This window comes from Kogia breviceps, chromosome 1 (genome assembly GCF_026419965.1).
Source record: "Kogia breviceps isolate mKogBre1 chromosome 1, mKogBre1 haplotype 1, whole genome shotgun sequence".
Taxonomy (NCBI): domain Eukaryota; kingdom Metazoa; phylum Chordata; class Mammalia; order Artiodactyla; family Physeteridae; genus Kogia; species Kogia breviceps.
In genome coordinates, this window is record NC_081310.1 from 22,607,411 (window position 1) to 22,624,390 (window position 16,980).

A 16,980-nucleotide genomic window follows, 5' to 3' on the forward strand; every position below is an offset into this window, starting at 1 on the left:
TAACTCAACAGCAATAAAACAATCTGATAATAAAAATGGGCAGAAGGGGCTTCCCTGGTGGCGCAGTCGTTGAGAATCCGCCTGCCGATGCAGGAGACACGGGTTCGTGCCCTGGTCCGGGAAGATCCCACATGCCGCGGAGCAACTAAGCCCGTGAGCCATGGCCGCTGAGCCTGTGCGTCCGGAGCCTGTGCTCCGCAGCGGGAGAGGCCACAGCAGTGAGAGGCCCGCATACCGCAAAAAAAAAAAAAAAAAAAAAAAAAAATGGGCAGAAGATCCTAATACTTTTTTCCAAAGAAGACATACAGATGGCAAACAGGTACATGAAAAGCTGCTCTACACCATTAATGATCGGGGAAATACAAATCAAAACCAGAGTGAGATATCACCTCATACCTATTAGAATGGCTGTTCTCAAAAAGACTAGAAGTAACAAGTGTTGGCAGGGATGTGGAGAGAAGGGAACCCTCCCTCATGCACTGTTGGTGGGAATGTGAATTGGTGGAGCTACTATGGAAAATAGTATGGAGGTTCCCCAAAAAATTAAAACTAGAACTACTATACAATATAGCAATTCCAATTCTAGGTATTTATCTGAGGAAAACGAAAACATTACCTTGAAAAGCTATACGTACCCCCATGTTCACTGCAGCATGATTTATAATAGCCAAGATATGAAAACAACCTAAGTATCCATTGATGGATGATAGATGAATGAAGATGTGGTAAGGAATATTATTCAGCTGTAACAAAGAAGTAAATCTTGCCATTTGCAACAACATGAATGGAACTTGAGGGCACTATGCTCGGTGAAATAAGTCAGATAAAGACAAATACTGTATGACCTCTCTTAAACGTGGAATTAAAAAACTTTTTTTAAATTAAAAAAACCCCTTAAGCTGATAGATACAGAGAACTGATTGGTGGTTGTCAGAGGCAGGGGGGTACAGGGTGGGAGAAATGCGTGAACTTTTTTAGTTTAAATAAATTGAAAGTTTAACATTTGCTAGTTAGACAACATACTTCTATATAATCCATGGGTCAAAGAATTCACAAGGAAGCTAGAAAATTCTTGGAACTGAATGAAAATGAAAATACAACATATTAAAAATTTTGAGATGCAGCTAAAAGAGTACTTAAAGAAAAACTTACAGCTTTAAATATTTATACTAGAAAAAAAGCCTAAAATCAATGACCTAGGACTTACCTTAAGAAGATAAAGAAAAAACAGCAAAGTAGGGGGCTTCCCTGGTGGCGCGGTGGTTGAGAATCTGCCTGCCAATGCAGGGGACACGGGTTCGAGCCCTGGTCTGGGAAGATCCCACATGCCGCGGAGCAACTGGGCCCGTGAGCCACAACTACTGAGCCTGCGCTTCTGGGGCCTGTGCTCTGCAACGAGAGGCCGCGATAGTGAGAGGCCCACGCACCGCAATGAAGAGTGGCCCCCGCTTGTCACAACTGGAGAAAGCCCTCGCACAGAAGCGAAGACCCAACACAGCCATAAATAAATAAATTAATTAATTAATTATTTTTTTTAAAAAAAGAGCAAAGTAAACCCAACCTAAGTAGCAGAAAGGAAATGATAAAGAGCAGAAATCCATGAAACTAAAAACAATTAAAAAGCAACAAAGCCAAAAGTTGGCTCTTTGAAAACAGACCAACAAAACAATAAACTAGCTAGACTGATCAAGAAGGAGAAAACAGAAATTACCAGTACCAGAATGAAAAAGAACACTACAGCTTCTACAAGATGTTAAAAGGATAGAAAGGACTATTATGAATAACTTTATGTCCACAAATGTGACAACTGGGGTCAAATGGATAAATTCTTCAAAATTATAATTTACCTGAACGACACAAGATGAAACCCCCAAACTCTGAATAGCCCTATATTTATTAAAGAAATAAGTTATAAGAAACCTTCCCCAAAAAAAAACTTCAGGCCCAGAGGGTTTCACAAATTAATTCTATAAATCTAATAATGAAAAAGAGGATAGTTATAATTTGGTTATTAAAGTCACCTTTAATAGCAACAAGAATAATGTCCAAGAGTCTGCATTATACAGGTTGTAAGCGCTAGCCTATTAAGAAACAGGAAATCAGCTCCGATGAAATTCACTTCTTTTTCCCTTTCGAAGGCTTGGCAAATAAAGCTGGATCTATCTGCTCCTTTGCCAGTCCTCTGACAGAGAAAAGCCTCGCCGCCCGCTCCTGGAGAGTGCCCCCGCACTTCAGTCCCCGGGCCGTGAGTTCACACTTGAGCTTCTCCAAACCCAGCAACTCCACTTCTGCAACAGAGCTGAACGCCAGTAAATCTACGGTTTCCTGACCAATATCCTGAGAAGAAAAAGAAAGAAACATTTTAAATAGGTCAATTCCTCTGAATAAAACTTTCTTCAATTGTCATCGACCTTCTGTCTTTCAAGAAATTTTCATTTAATATGCCATATCTTACTACTGAATTTTAATAATCATGTTATTCTCTACACATTGTCAATGCATAATTAATAAATATTAATTTTTTATCTATATACTTAGAAACAAGTATTCAGAAGAGTAACAAGTTATAGAATTCTTGAACAGATTCTTAATATTACTTTTCTTTTTTGATTTTTCCAGTAAAAATTCAAACAGCATAATGTACGTCACCTACCCCCATACTATGACCAGAGAAAACAGCAGCATCCTATAAAGCCTCATTTTAATGAGATTCCTATGCCTGTGAATCTACTAACTCCATAATCCTAAGCTTTCTATTTTAATCAAATAACTGTGATTATCAAAGTTCTCACTTATATAACTTGACAAATTTAACTGCTGTTCAAAAGACTTGCAACTGTTCTATCCACCAAGTACCTTTATAGACTTTAAGACAAAATTAAATAATTTTTTTTTAAATTAAATACTTCTAATGACAGGTGCTCTGCAAAGAATGAAAACATTCACCACCTAGGGTTTTTTAAAAACAAACATAGTCAAAGGTCAGTAATTTTCTCTCACAGTAAGTTGTTTTTTTAAAAATATTGAAGAGCTCTAGGGACAAACTATCTTTCTAGGTGATCTTTTTTTTTTTTTTTTTTAAAGTCCATTTTGTTAAGATTTCTGGAGTGAATCTTGGCTTCTTTATATATGGCCAAATCATAAACCACCACTTACGTGTCTTTGGAGAATCACACGTGGTTGTACGTGATTATTATGAATACACCAGCTACAACTACATCAAGAACAAAATTTCCACAGTTAAAAGCTCAAAGATTGAAAGTCAAATCAGGTTTTATTCTATTGTCCTTTCTTCATTTTTCCAAGACTTTGGTTAGGATAAACTCCTAGCATATATGAGTAACATAAAAGCTACATGCCTATAACTCCAGAGATGGTGTAAGGGTCAATTTAAAGCCCTTAGCATAAAAAATTTCACTATCTTCCCTATAAAGGGCAATATGTGCATTTTTGCTTATTTAACCAGCACCAGTAGGGAAAGTGCTGGTTAAATAAATAATGATAAGCTTTGTGTTTACCAAAGAAGCCAAGTAGTTCAGGTTTCATCTATCCTAAAAAGCAAATCATTAGACTGAAGAGTAAACATTAAAGATTTTTGCTGGAAGTAAGTCCACTAAAGGCAGCAAATAACTATTTAAGGAAAAGCATGCACAATGAAAATAAATTTTTAAAAGCCTGAGTGTGGGGCTTAAGATTTAATGATAAAGTTAAAAAGGAGCTGCTCCTCTTCTACAGGAAAGATCTTCACATCCAAATGACAACTGTGTTCAGTAACTCACATGAGAAAGAAAAACTAAGTAACTAGAAATTCAGTAATAGGAAAATAAGCACATTTTATCAAAGCTAAAAATACCATCTATCATAGTATGCCTTATTAGTGCATGTGTTATTAAGAAAGAATAACAATACCAATTAAACTATAACGTGATATATATCCAAATTCAGAGGTATTAAAATGTGAAAAACGTGCATCTTAGAATTGATGAAATATGGAACCAAGGATACCACCTAGTGGCAAAATAATACCAATTCCAGAGCTTTAAAAAAAACAAAAACTAAGGATTTTGGGGGGGGACGTGGCTAGCTTCACCATCATCTGTACTTCTAATTATTAAACAAGCCTTTCCACTAAGCAGCTGATGGGAAAAAGCACATCTTTTCATTTTAATGACTTACTACAGAGATTAAACTGATTTGGCTTTAGACATCAACCCCCCAAATTTACTTACTGTGTTTCCTGACTGGCTGTCCTCCAGCTTGGCAACAAGTATGTTTTCCCTATCTTCTCCAGGTGCTCCCTTGGCAGCTCTTTCCCCATCAGTCATTTCTTTGGTCTCCTGCTCCTTATTCAGTCCAACTCCAGCTGCTTCCTTTTCTAAGAGTTCTTTACTCTCTGCCTCATTTTTCTCCTGGGTTTTCTCTGTTTCTATAGCCATCTTCCTTTCCATGTACTCCTGGGTAGATGCCTCTCCCAGCTCAGCATACAAATCTTCTGAAATACCATTCCCAGAGTCCGTCACAGGGGTCTGTAGTTTTTCTCGTGATCTAGAGTCTGCACTCAATACTCTTGCCTGCTGAGAGCTACTAGGAAATTCGGCTGCCATCTCAACACCATCACTGCCATTTTTGGGAACGTGAAAGCTCATTCCTGAAGTACTAGGTGCTTCTGCACTGTCATCATCAGAGCTCTCAGAGCCAGACCCTTCTGCAGTCTCTAGTCCTTCCATGCCCAACCTATTAGAAGCAACAAAAAGGTTTAACACCATTTACAGCTTCTACTTAAAAAAAAAAAAAAAGAGTTGCAGTTTGTCCAGGAAACAGACTCTGAATAAAGGTATCGGCTAGCCTGAGATGGAGAGTACGTGAGTTTCAGAACAAGATATTCCAGAGGTATAAAAAGAAAAAAAACTTCAGTGAGACTGGAAGCAACATGCCAAAGATCCAACAGGATCTCTTTTTAAAGCTGTGACTCTCTTAAAACAAACTGGTTTTGCTTAAAACTTTTTTCCCCAATACTGTATGAATTTTAACTGTTGGAAATTAGATAAAATCATAAACAGTTAAAAGAAAATCCTGGGAATTCCCTGGCGGTCCAGTGGTTAGGACTCCGAGTTTCCACTACAGGGGGCACAGGTTCAATCCTTGGTCGAGGAACTAAGATCCTGCATGCCACATGGCAACGGCCAAAAAAAAGAGAAAATACTGTTTTATTCATAATTGCTCCAAACTGGAAATTACCCAAACCTCTAACAGCTAGAGAATGGATGATAAACAAATAGTGGTACAGCCATACCAGGCAACAATACTTGGCAATAGAAAGGAACGAACTACTGATACATATAATACCATCTGTGGATCTCGAAAGCATTATTGTAAGTGAAAGCAGCAGACATAATTACATTCTGGAGAAGACAACACCATACGAACAAACATCACACCAGTGATCAGGGGTTGCCAGGAATGGAGGTGGGGGAAGAAAATTAACTGCAAAGGGACACGTGGGAACTTCTTAGGGTGATGAAAATATTCCATAGCTTGATTTTGGTGATGGTTACATGACTGTATATTATAAAATTTTCAAAACTTGTAGAACTGTTCAAAAAGGGTGAATTCTGGGCTTCCCTGGTGGCGCAGTGGTTGAGAGTCCGCCTGCCAATGCAGGGGACACGGGTTTGTGCCCTGGTCCAGGAAGATCCCATGTGCCGCCGGAGCGGCTGGGCCCGTGAGCCATGGCCGCTGAGCCTGCGCTCCGCAATGGGGAGAGGCCACAACGGTGAGAGGCCCGCGTACAGAAAAAAAAAAAAAAAAAAGTGAATTTTACCATATATAAATTATACCACAATAAACCTGGCTTTAAAAAAAGAAACCCACAGGAAATACTACTATCTTTTCTCTCAGGAACATTTAATTCACATTTCAGAAAGAACACAAAAAATTCTATGCTGGACTCACAGAGTTACATGGTGTTTAGTTAATAATTATCTTTCTATCCCCAAAGGGGAGGCCAACAAGGAAACCAAGATCCATTTGCACTTATCATATTCTAGAACTCGGCCCAAGGGAACTGAGCTGGTAACCAGAGGACCAACTGGGAAGGGTGGGAGAACTGTACGAAGAATGGATAAGAGAAAGTACTGTTGTGCTTTTCACCTGCAAGTGCAAAAGTGGTGGAGAGAGGTCTGGCAAAGTGACCAAAGACCTCAGTGATGACTACAAAAAACCACAGAGAAAACAGAACCACCTGGAAAGTAAAGCCATGGCTTCCACCTGGAATTTCTGAAAGTTAACTCTTTCAACACCTAACAGCAATTCAAGTATAAAGCTATTTTTATGTGATTTTCCACTGTAAGGAAAAGAATTATCCTTTAGATTCTATGAATGGCACTTAATGGCAGAAACCATTACTAATGTATACAATGTGAGAAGCACTGAAACCTGAACTGAAGCACTGTGGAAAATTTCTGAGCTTCCATCAGACTTTACTTAAAAGTATGTTTATTCCAGGTAGATAAGAAAAAAATATAGTAGGTAAGTTTCAGAACAAGATATTCCAGAGGGATAAACAGAAAGAAAAATATTTTTTTTTCTTCAGTTCTCAAAGATCGATTTGAAATGAAAATGAACATACTTACCAAAAGCATTTCCTTTTCTCTGCACTGGCTGCTCTGTCTGTTTTTGATTTGTTAGGCCGTTTCCGACTCTCACAGATTTCTGCTGATACCGTCTTGCTGGAGGCAGCCTGCATACCTAAGCAGACATTTTAACAACTCAATTTCTACTATCAGGACTAAGTTCAATTTAAGCATTTATAAATAATCTGAATTGCAAAAACAGCTGCAATCTAAAGTTCTAGATTTAAATTTCTTAACACACCAAAATTTAATCCAGTTAAAATGAGACTAATCTCAAATTTACACAGATTTAAGATAAGCATTCTGGCTCCTGAACTGGATTTTTAAAGCACCATGTCCAATTTATAATTTTGAGGCTGACAGATTCATACCTATCTCTCCTCAAACCTAAGGATTCATCCCCTTGTGCTTGTTATTTGCACACAACTGTCTTTCCCCTGTTATGCCATAACCCTTTTGATGGAAAAGACTCCTTCTTATTCAACTGAATGCACAATAGCCCTAGCATAATGCTTTGGATGCTAAAAACAAACATAAAAGTTAATGAAAATCATTCTCATTGAAAACTGTGCTTTAAAAAAGGGACCTAAAAATGGAAGTGAAATGCTGGCGTCCAGGCACCTCCTGAAGACTTAGCTTATTCCCATTAAGCACAAAAAGTATTCTTAACCTGGGGCCCATAAGCCCACAGAGTTCAGGGGTCAAGTATGTCAAATGTTGCGTGAGTATATGGGTTTTTTCCCTGGGTTGTAAGATATACTGTATTCATTACTGAGGGGAGAAATTCCACAGCTTCATCAGTTTCTCAGAAGTCTGTAACCCAAAAGCTTAAGAACTGCCCTCTGTGTGGAACAGCTGGCTTTAGGGATGCCCGCTGATGGCACTAAGGAATCCTCATTCTCACCTCGGAGGACGGAATCCTCCAGACGCTCGGCCATCTCATGGCACTGCTGCTGGTAGTCGGGGCTGGTGAAGCAGGGCCTGGGTTCTGCAAGCTTCCGCTGCAGTCGTTCCAGGCGCTTTTGCTCCTTTTCAGCTTCTCGCTCGGCTTGTTGTTTTACCCATTCAGCCATTCTGGGGATGGGAGAGAAGAGATGTAACTGAATGGCTATATTATACACATGTGTTTCTATACATAAAACACCCCACGCACACAAATTAATGCACTCTTGTTCATACTGTGATATTCCCTCAGAAAGGTGTGCCATGCTTACTACTAGCATACTGTTATGGACTTGACTAAAACCCAAAGATAATTATTAAATTACAGAAAAAGTTAAATCTGATAACAACAAATTAGAGCCTAAGTATTTCAAGTTTACATTTCTGATATGCATGGCATGTGTACAATCACTAATGACAGAAAAGTATGTTTCTTAAAAGAAAATAGAAACGGGTGGGCATCTTACGCTTTCTCGTGATTGACATCTCGCAGTCTCCTCCCACTGAGATCCCGGCAAGCTTCTCGATTGGTTGTCTTCTCAATCTGAGCACCAAGTGCTCGGAGCATAGAGCCAAAACCTGAGCAAATATGTTTGGAGAAAGCAGGTTAAAAAAGTGTTCAAGGCTGGACAAAAGCCAAATTTGTGAAAATATATCATAAGACTACAGGTGATCTCTACTTTCTTTTCAGTTTTAAAGGAAATGTACATCAAGATTCTAACCTAGGTAGCAAAGGTAAGAGTACTGATAAACTTGATTCAATCTCACGCTTTTTACACTTCCTCTTATACTTCTGCAATATTGTATCAATACCTGCACCACTGGGCTATTTTAGAGGGCTTTACCTAGTGCCAGAAATCCCAAGATTCCACGATTAAGAATTTAAAAAATTATACGGTGAGATCTTGCAAGGAGGCAATTTTAAGCTGTCACTGGCTGATACGACAAGCTTCATTCTTATTGACACAATTGCAAACAGCAGGATGATTATAATCTGAAATGTTAGCTCTTTGAAAACCAAACCAAATCACCACAGATTTTGAGAAAGCCTAAGGATTATATGTTAGTGCATCAGGAGAAATACCAAGAACTGTTCATATTCAGTTTTTCTCTTTTAGTTTATTTTTCTCTTCTAAGATGAGTTATGACAACCAGGACCTTAATCTACCTCAATCTGTAAATGGCTGTATTTCATAAAGTGACTTTAGACCTCCCGTGGAACTACAATAACTAGGCAAAAATCTTGAGAAAAGCACAAGGAGATTTGATTGTTTTGACACTCATCTGCAAACTGGACAGAATAATAATCACCTCTCTTCATCTAATCCTCCCTAGAGTTTGAGAGCCTAGGGTGCCTAAGAGTGATCCAGCTGGAGAAGGTGGGAATTTTATCATACGGTATCTACCTCAAAAAGAATAAAAGAGAAAAGATGCAAAATTAGATAAGCAAACAAAGGATTTCACAAGGCAAATCGAGGCTGGTACATTACAGACACCAAGGAGTTTGTTAATTTAATACATATGGCTACAGAACGCAGATGTGTTACAACTAAGCCATCAACATTCATGACCTACCTCCTTTTCCACCACGAAGTCTGGGTTCCAAACTATAAACAGCTCCATGCTGCACTGTGTCACTGGTGTTAACAAGTGATCCATTGCATTTCACAAAGTAGCATTCCACTGGAACATCCTAGAGACAAGTTTGGGGTTCTTTCAATGCTGTTTATGAGACAATACAAGTTTCTTGCAGGAAGGGACCTAGCTTATCTTTTTATTACTCCAGTTATAAGGAGATAGTATGTGTTCAATTAATATTTGTTGAATTGCAAAAATGGAAACTACTAAAAGAAAAAACTCATTTTGTATGAGGTATTCTAGGCACGATTTCTTCCTAATACTTAATCATGATATATAGAAGAACTTTCTGCCTTTTAGGTGAAAATTAAAACTGCTCTCGGGGGGCTTCCCTGGTGGCGCAGTGGTTGAGAGTCCGCCTGCCGATGCGGGGGACACAGGTTTGCGCCCCGGTCTGGGAAGATCCCACATGCCGCGGAGCGGCTGGGCTCGTGAGCCATGGCCGCTGGGCCTGCGCGTCCGGAGACTGTGCTCCGCAACGGGAGAGGCCACGACAGTGAGAGGCCCGCGTACCGCAAAAAAAAAAAAAAAAAAACAAAAAAAAAAAAAAAAAAAAAAAAAAAAACAACAAAAACTGCTCTCGGGACTTCCCTGGTGGTCCAGTGGCTAAGACTCCACACTCCCAGTGCAGGGGGCCCAAGTTCAATCTCTGGTTAGGGAACTACATCCCACACACCACAACTAAGATGCCACATGCCACAACTGCACGATGCAACTTAAAAAAAAGATCCCGAATGCTGCAAGAGCCCAGATGGGGCAATGAAGATCCCATGTGCCGCAACTAAGACAGGCACAGCCAAATAAATAAATAAATGTTAAAAAAACAAAACAAAAACAGAAACAAAAATCCTGCTCTTTCTCCTTCTCTAATAGGAAATAGGGGTCAAGGTAGAAGACTATTCAGTGCTCAGATCTAGTAACTCTGAAGGTCCCATTTCCTCTGACTTTTTAAAACAGGTAGTATCAAGTTGAACACTGAGTGGCCCCAAGTTTAAAAGTGACATCTTGAAAAGTGTAGATAGGGATAATAAGAGGGGAGAGGAGGAGACAAAAGTATGATTTTTAATATACTACCTATATAAGCTTGAACAGCTTTAGGACCAGCTGGCAGTTGCTGCCTCATCTCTTCTGCCAGCATCCCTCTGAGTTCCAGCCAATCACTGCAGAAGCCCAAGTACACTCCCCCAAACCCACTCTATGTATTTCAAAAAAATTCTCAGATCAAATGATGAAAAGAAAATATAAAAACTGTAAGTCTTTCTAAACAAGTTTCTAATGCCATAAAATGAGACAAGAGAAGAGAATTCTCCAAAGTTATATGGAACTTAGGAGGCTGACAACTAAAACTGCAACATGAAGAAAAGAGAGATCTAAATAGCAATAGAAAGGAAAAATGCATTGCCGGCATCTTCCTGAAGTGGAAACTATGAACATTCATTCTGAACCACATCATACAGCTATTTCAATGGGACCCATTCGTTCATTCAGCAAATATTAAGTACCTACTATTTTCCAGGTACTTTTCAAGTGTTGGAATACTACCATGAATACTACAGTGAATACAGATCCTGCCTCACGAAGCTAAAATTCTAGTGGGGGAAGACAAATAATGAACAGATTATATATCATGTCAAGTGGTGATATGCAGGGTAAAGGGGATAAGATATGTGGATGGGTGTGGTGGTAATCTGTTTAATATATATAGTCAAGGAAAGCCTCTCTGATCAAGTGACATTTGAGCAGAGAATTAAAGAAAGTGAGAGAATGAGCCATGTGACTATAGGGGGAACAGCATTCCAGACAGAGACAAGAGCAAATGCAACAGGAATGAACTTGGAGCATTCAGGGAAGACAACACAGCCAACGAGGCTAGAATGAAGTACACAAAAGGGGAGTGATAAGGCCTTCAAAACCATTGTAAGGACTCTGGATGTTACTCTGAATAAAACTATTGTAGAGTTTTGAACAAAGTGAGATCTGAGTCATGCTCTTAAAATATCACTCTAGCTGTTAAACTGAAAGTAAGACTATAGAAGCAGAGAGATCACTGAGAAGCTATTGTGACAACGCACGTAAGAAATGAAGGCTATTTGTACCAGGGCAGTAGTGGCAGAGATGATGAGAAATGTGAGATTCTGAGGACACTCTGAAGGTAAAGGCAACAGGATTTGCTAATGCTCTGAGTGAAGGGACTGAGATCAATAGAGGAATTAGAGATGATTCCAAAAATCTGGTTTGATTAAATGGGAAAATGGAGTTGTCATTCATTAAGAGGGAAAAGGAAGTCTGAGGGAGAAAATTAGTCTCATCTCAGATATTTTATTTTGAGATGTTTATTGCACAGCCAGAGGGAGATGCCGAGTAGACTGGTGGCTATACAAGTCTGGAGTTTGGGGAAGAGGTCTGCACTGGGGATTTACATTTGAAAGCTGTCAGCATACTGATGGTAGTTAAAGCCATGAGTATGGATGAAATCATTGGGATGAGGGAGGGGCCCCTCCAAGATTAGAGTTCAGGGTGATGAGGAGGAAGCTGTAAAAGACTGGAAAGGACAGTCCAGTGAGGTGGAAGAGAACTGAGAGTGATATCTGGACAAGTGAGAAAAGTGTACTCTGGCAGGGAACTGGTCAGTTGTGCAAACTGGCACTGACAGACAAAGCAAGACGAAAACTGCAAACTGATCACTGGATATGGCAACATAGAAGATACTGACCAGTATGCCAAAGAGCTGTTCTGTTGGAGTGATGGGAACAAAAAAGCCTAACTAGAGTGGGTTCTAAAGGAGAAAAGTTTTATGTTCAAGAATATTTTTGTATAAAGAAAATCAGAGAAAATAAGGTGATAGCTAGAACGGATGTGGGCTCACGTTTGCGCACTGGTAGGAATGATGCTTTAAAAAGGGAAAACACTGGAAAATACAGGGGAGAAAGAACTAATGCCAAAATAAGCCTTTCAGTAGGGGAGGGGGCGGGGTTACTGTACAAAGTAGAAGATAATTGCAAATTATTTGTAAAATAATGACAGTTCATCCACAGTAACAGACAAGAAGGCTGAATATACAGCAGGTACCTACCAGAGGCACTGGTGTGACGATGCAGAAATTCTCTCCTTACTGCGTGAGTACAAAGTATGGTCCTTGGGATGGAAGAAGTCTTGGAGATTTAAAGAGAGAAGATGTGAAAAAGTAATCTAGAAGAGTGAAAGAGTGATGAACTGAGCAGTGCCTCTCAACCCTTTTCACACCATGGTATACACAAATAATATTTGGATGACACTCTAGGGAAAATGAGCAAAGCTACTAAAGATGTGTTGAGGTCCTGGCTTCTGTCCAGCTGCCCAAGGACTACTTAGATCAATATTCTCAGCAGTCCTGCAACCCAGTGGAAGCATGCTCTGGGTTAGAGAAATACCATAGAAATGCCAAGCACCACCAAGTTTGGTGTTTATGAATTTGTAGTGAGACTGGTTTGCGTGATTAGTTCCCCTACCACAGTCACTGCCCAGATGCCAGGTAAAATAGGTGGAGAGTTGGATTTAAATTGACTGGAGTTTTCCCAGGCAAATATGATACCAGGAGAGAGGAGCAAGGGAGCTCAGGCTATATGCAATGATGTGATTGACATGAAGGACTATTCTTGCTTATAAAATACTGTCTACTTTAAAGAGTTGTAAAAATTAAATGAGACATGTAATATACTTCCTATATGTTTAATGTTTATAAATTAAAAGCTACTTTTGTTTCTTTTAATGTCTTATATATCCAATGGGTATGGTACTTCTAAAATCCTAAATAACTTTAAAAGACTTTAACATGAAGGCTGAAAGATTATACATCATGCATCATATTTCATTTCCAAATAGAACTGCTTATTTAACGAGACAACTGATTAACAAAATTGCATTTTCTACTTGTTAAGATTCTTGTCAGTTAATAATCACTAGTAGGAAAAATAACAGAAAATTTACAATCAATTTAACTGTTTTTAACCATTATAAAGCATTTCAAGCAAAAAGTATTATGTGTGTCTTAGGCCAATCAGCCGAAGGCCACCAGAGACAACATACAGTTCAACAACTCAAATTTCTTGACTCACTACAACAAGAGAGGGAGTGAACACCAGAGGAATCACGAGGTGTCTCCCCAACAAATAAAAAGATATAGTTATAATAGGATTTGGGGTGGATGGAATTTAGGTAAAATTTAAATGAAACAATGTGTTGAGAGACTCACAATAAAGCAGGGCTGTGTGTATAAGGGTCAACATCAGGTCTAGACTGTAAAGGAGATCCAGGCTCCTCCTTCCTCGGAAACTACAAAGTTAAGATAAATGTGTAATGTTGTGTCCAGAAACCCCTAATCTGAAGCTCTGCACTTGGGAAATCAAGAGTGCTTCTCTACATCAAAGTGACTTAGATTCTCAAGGTAAGAGTGGGATGCTTCTTACTGATATAACTTCCAACAACAGTTTATTCTTATAGTCTAGGATTTTTGAGGTAAGGTTTCACAAAGACTAAAAAAGAAGCCGACTTTCAAGGAAGTCATTATGACATTTCATCACTGTACCATGTCCTTGGGAGAAACACTGTTTCCTATTGACTTTGCAGCTAGCTTTATCTGTGTATTATCCCAGCCTGATGAAGAGCCAGGCTGATTTTTACTTTCTCAGGGAGAGCTAACACTAACTTTATCATGTGTCAGAATAGTTCTGTTTTAAAAGGCATAAGCATGAACTTGAGCTATTTTTATTCGTTCCAGTATCTCATCAAATGCCCTTTTATAAGTTTTTTGATTTTGTTCATATTTGTTATGGCCATGTGTCTTAAGTATATGAATGAATCCATTTGTTTATATTTCTTGCTTATTTTAAATTATTTTTTCCAAGACTCCTCATAATTAAGATCTTATTTTTTTCTGGTCTCACTTTGGATCAACTGTCAGTAAGTCTGAAAACTGGTCATCAGATAAAAGTTATTTTCAGAGATATTAAAATCCAACTATTTTGGAAAATATTTCCCCATTCAGATGGTAAAAAAATTTCTGACAGTTTTTAAACTGAAGTCTAGCAAGAAAAATGGGGAAACTGAAAAACCACATTATTTGCAAACAGACATTGCTTCTTCATGGAACCAATCCAAGTAAAGATTTGGTTTAGACTGCAGTGTTAACGTGTTAATAGGAGATCAAATGTCAAAATTAAAATTAGATTCATTGAGACCAGCATATTCTTTAAATAACTGAATAGGTTTAATATAGTTGGTAAAAGCCTGCTTACTTGATAATTAAGTAAACCGCACATGTAACTTTAGAAGTCAATGACAGGTCTTCAAAAATATGTCTGGGCAAATCAGAACATCATAATGATTAGTGAAAACATCTACATGACAGGCCCTAAGAATCATGCCCTCAACATGACCTATGTGAGTGCTTGGCCCCGAACAGTGACCAGATAAATCCATTTCCTTCTCAACCATCCTTTGGCCTGGGTTTGGATATGACATACTTCTCTAGGTTGGAGCTAAGAGGGCTGTGTTATCAGTGGACAAAAAATGCACGTCACATAGGCACAGAGCGAACGTAAGGAAATGAGCCTTAAAAATCATCTGGTCCAACTGCCTCATTTACGGATGAAGAGAATACCAAAGTGTATTCTGTTAGTCCAGACTGAGGGCCGGACTAAACGCCCGTGAGCGAAGGGGTTTTTCTCCCTTCTGTGAGACAAAACCACCACAAAACAAAAGCAAAGGCAGGCCTCAGCATCAGTTTGAAGCACCTTAAAACCCTAACCCTCAGTCTCAAAAACTGAGAACCCCAAAGAATAGACGTGTCCCCGACAGACCCTCACCGCACCTAATCCTGCCCCTGTCCTGCTTTCCCATTCCTTCCAGGAACCACAAACCTCACCTGATCTTGGCAGTGTCGGTGGATAAAATCGCGTACGGAGAGCGGGGCCGAGGCACACCACACCGCCTTGCACCCGAAGCTGGGGCCCCGAAGCCACACCAGGGCCGCAGTCTCCGCCATTTCACCGGTCGTCGAATCTCAAGACTCCCAGAAGCGCTAAGCGCCACAACCAGCTCGGCGTATCTTGATGACGTTGAGTTGGCCCTCCAGCGCCCCGCCCCTCACATCTTCCGCTCTCCCGTTCCTCCCCTGGGGATAGTCACGTGACTTGGGACGGCCGAGCCTGCTCCCTGGGGGAGGGGAACAGGAAGAGCCTGGCAGAGGCCGATAAGACCGCGGAGCACCCGGGCGAGGCGTTGCTAGGAGAAGTTGCTAGGGCGGGGCTCCAGGGACTCTGTATAAAAGGCTAGCGCTGGGTTAGGTTTCGAGCGTCCTGGCTGTAAGCGATAAGTCGGTAACCAAGCACCTCCCTGTGCTGCAGGCTTTGGCCCTTTTCCTCACGTCTGTGTAGTTATTTTTGGGTCGCAGGGAATCGTGGCCTGAGAAGGCGCTGCTCCCTGGGGGCGTGAGGAGGGAAGCTTCAGTCCCGGAAGCGGTTTTGGGGGGCTGCTTCCTCGGCTCTGGGGAGCTCCCCCAACCCTAGGGGCAAGGGAAACGGAGGTCGGGAGGTTTCTAAACAACAGCCCTGGGCGGTTTTTTCCTCCCGGTTTACCAAGCATTCTCTTCCTTTGCGGAAACTGCCAACCTCTCGGTTTCTGCCAGCTACGCTCAGTTTATTCGTACTTCCGCCTGTTTGCGCTCTGCGTTAGCTTCACTTCAGCTCTGTTTTCAAAATATTTCACAGCAAGTGGGCCCTTGTGAAAGGCAGTGGCAGGAGTGACGCTTATAGAAATGCTGCTTCGAAAAACCCTGCCGTAACTTTCATTCCGCACCATGGAAACACACTCGCACACATTTGCATAGCCTAACTTTAAGGCTCTGGGAATCCGAAGGAGTCCCTTCATCTTTAATATGCTGAGATTATGGTATTTCTAAAATTCTGAAAAATATAAAGGCGACGAGTGTGAAGATAGGAGGGTTCTTAGGAGATATCTGCGCCTGTTAAACACAAATATATCCGCCCACAGAATCGAATTCTCTGCCGCTCAGGTACTTGGCAAATGAAACTCTGCTGAAGGGAAAGCAACAAAAAATTCAGAAATCATTTTAACTGTGGCGGTGTGAAGAACAATAAAATTTCAAGGCCTCTGAAGTTATAGACTCTGTTACCTTTATTTCACTTACACAGGAGGAAAAATGAGGAAGTGCCTTCATGGGGGTGCCAGGAAATAAAGAAAAATTACACAGAATAACAAAGATGCGGTGCTAGAGACCACTGTTTTGCAAAGAGGGTGACATGGTGACCCTGGAGTCAGTAAAGATCTCACTAAGCATGTATCTTTCTAATAAGGGAAGTCCACATTGTTTATTACTAGCATTAGTCCTTCCAGAACCTGAAGTCTGAATGAAATTGTTCACTTTTTATCCCTTTGTTGCATTTAAATTCCTATTGTTAAAAAAAACCCAAGTATTGAAAAGGTGTTTGTCATATAATATATGAAATAACTATTATTAACTTTTCGAAGACAAAAATCTCCTGAGCAGTATATAATCTGTTGTTAAATCTTCACAATAAGCACTTAGCACTATGACACACACAAAGTAGACATTAAATCAATATTAGCTGGATATTTGATGAATTACTAAGGTAGTAAGTCTAATTATTCCCAATATACATCTGAAGAGACATAGCTTGCACTAATAGAACGCTTTCTCTCCTAAGGATGCAGATTCAACTTGGGTTATCATTACTGAATGCATTTAAAT

General features: G+C 40.0%; 1 protein-coding gene across 2 annotated transcripts; it reads right to left on the reverse strand.

The window, feature by feature from the left end:
• Positions 1–2,003: 2,003 nt before the first annotated feature.
• Positions 2,004–15,374, reverse strand: SDE2 (SDE2 telomere maintenance homolog). 2 transcript variants are annotated; one of them, XM_059065782.2, is made up of 8 exons: positions 15,115–15,309; positions 12,286–12,364; positions 9,150–9,267; positions 8,042–8,153; positions 7,537–7,706; positions 6,633–6,747; positions 4,230–4,734; positions 2,004–2,337 (listed from the first exon to the last, which is right to left on the reverse strand). In XM_059065782.2, exons 4-8 carry the CDS (start codon positions 8,140–8,142, stop codon positions 2,116–2,118), a joined length of 1,113 nt encoding a protein of 370 aa, XP_058921765.1. In that variant the 5' UTR covers positions 8,143–8,153; positions 9,150–9,267; positions 12,286–12,364; positions 15,115–15,309; the 3' UTR covers positions 2,004–2,115. The 2 variants fall into 2 exon arrangements, with proteins under 2 accessions (XP_058921765.1, XP_058921750.1); XM_059065767.2 differs by lacking the exon at positions 12,286–12,364 and having other exon boundaries at positions 15,115–15,374.
• Positions 15,375–16,980: the final 1,606 nt, after the last annotated feature.

Bases quoted from the DNA above. Each gene is read 5' to 3' on its own strand.
- SDE2 (XM_059065767.2), bottom strand. From the start codon at position 15,234: ATGGCGGAGACTGCGGCCCTGGTGTGGCTTCGGGGCCCCAGCTTCGGG. The intron at 6,748-7,536 runs GTGAGAATGAGG...ATGTCTGCTTAG, and splicing joins GGAGGATTCCGTCCTCCGAG to GTATGCAGGCTGCCTCCAGC. The intron at 2,338-4,229 runs GTAAGTAAATTT...TTTTCTTCTCAG, and splicing joins ACAGCCAGTCAGGAAACACA to GATATTGGTCAGGAAACCGT.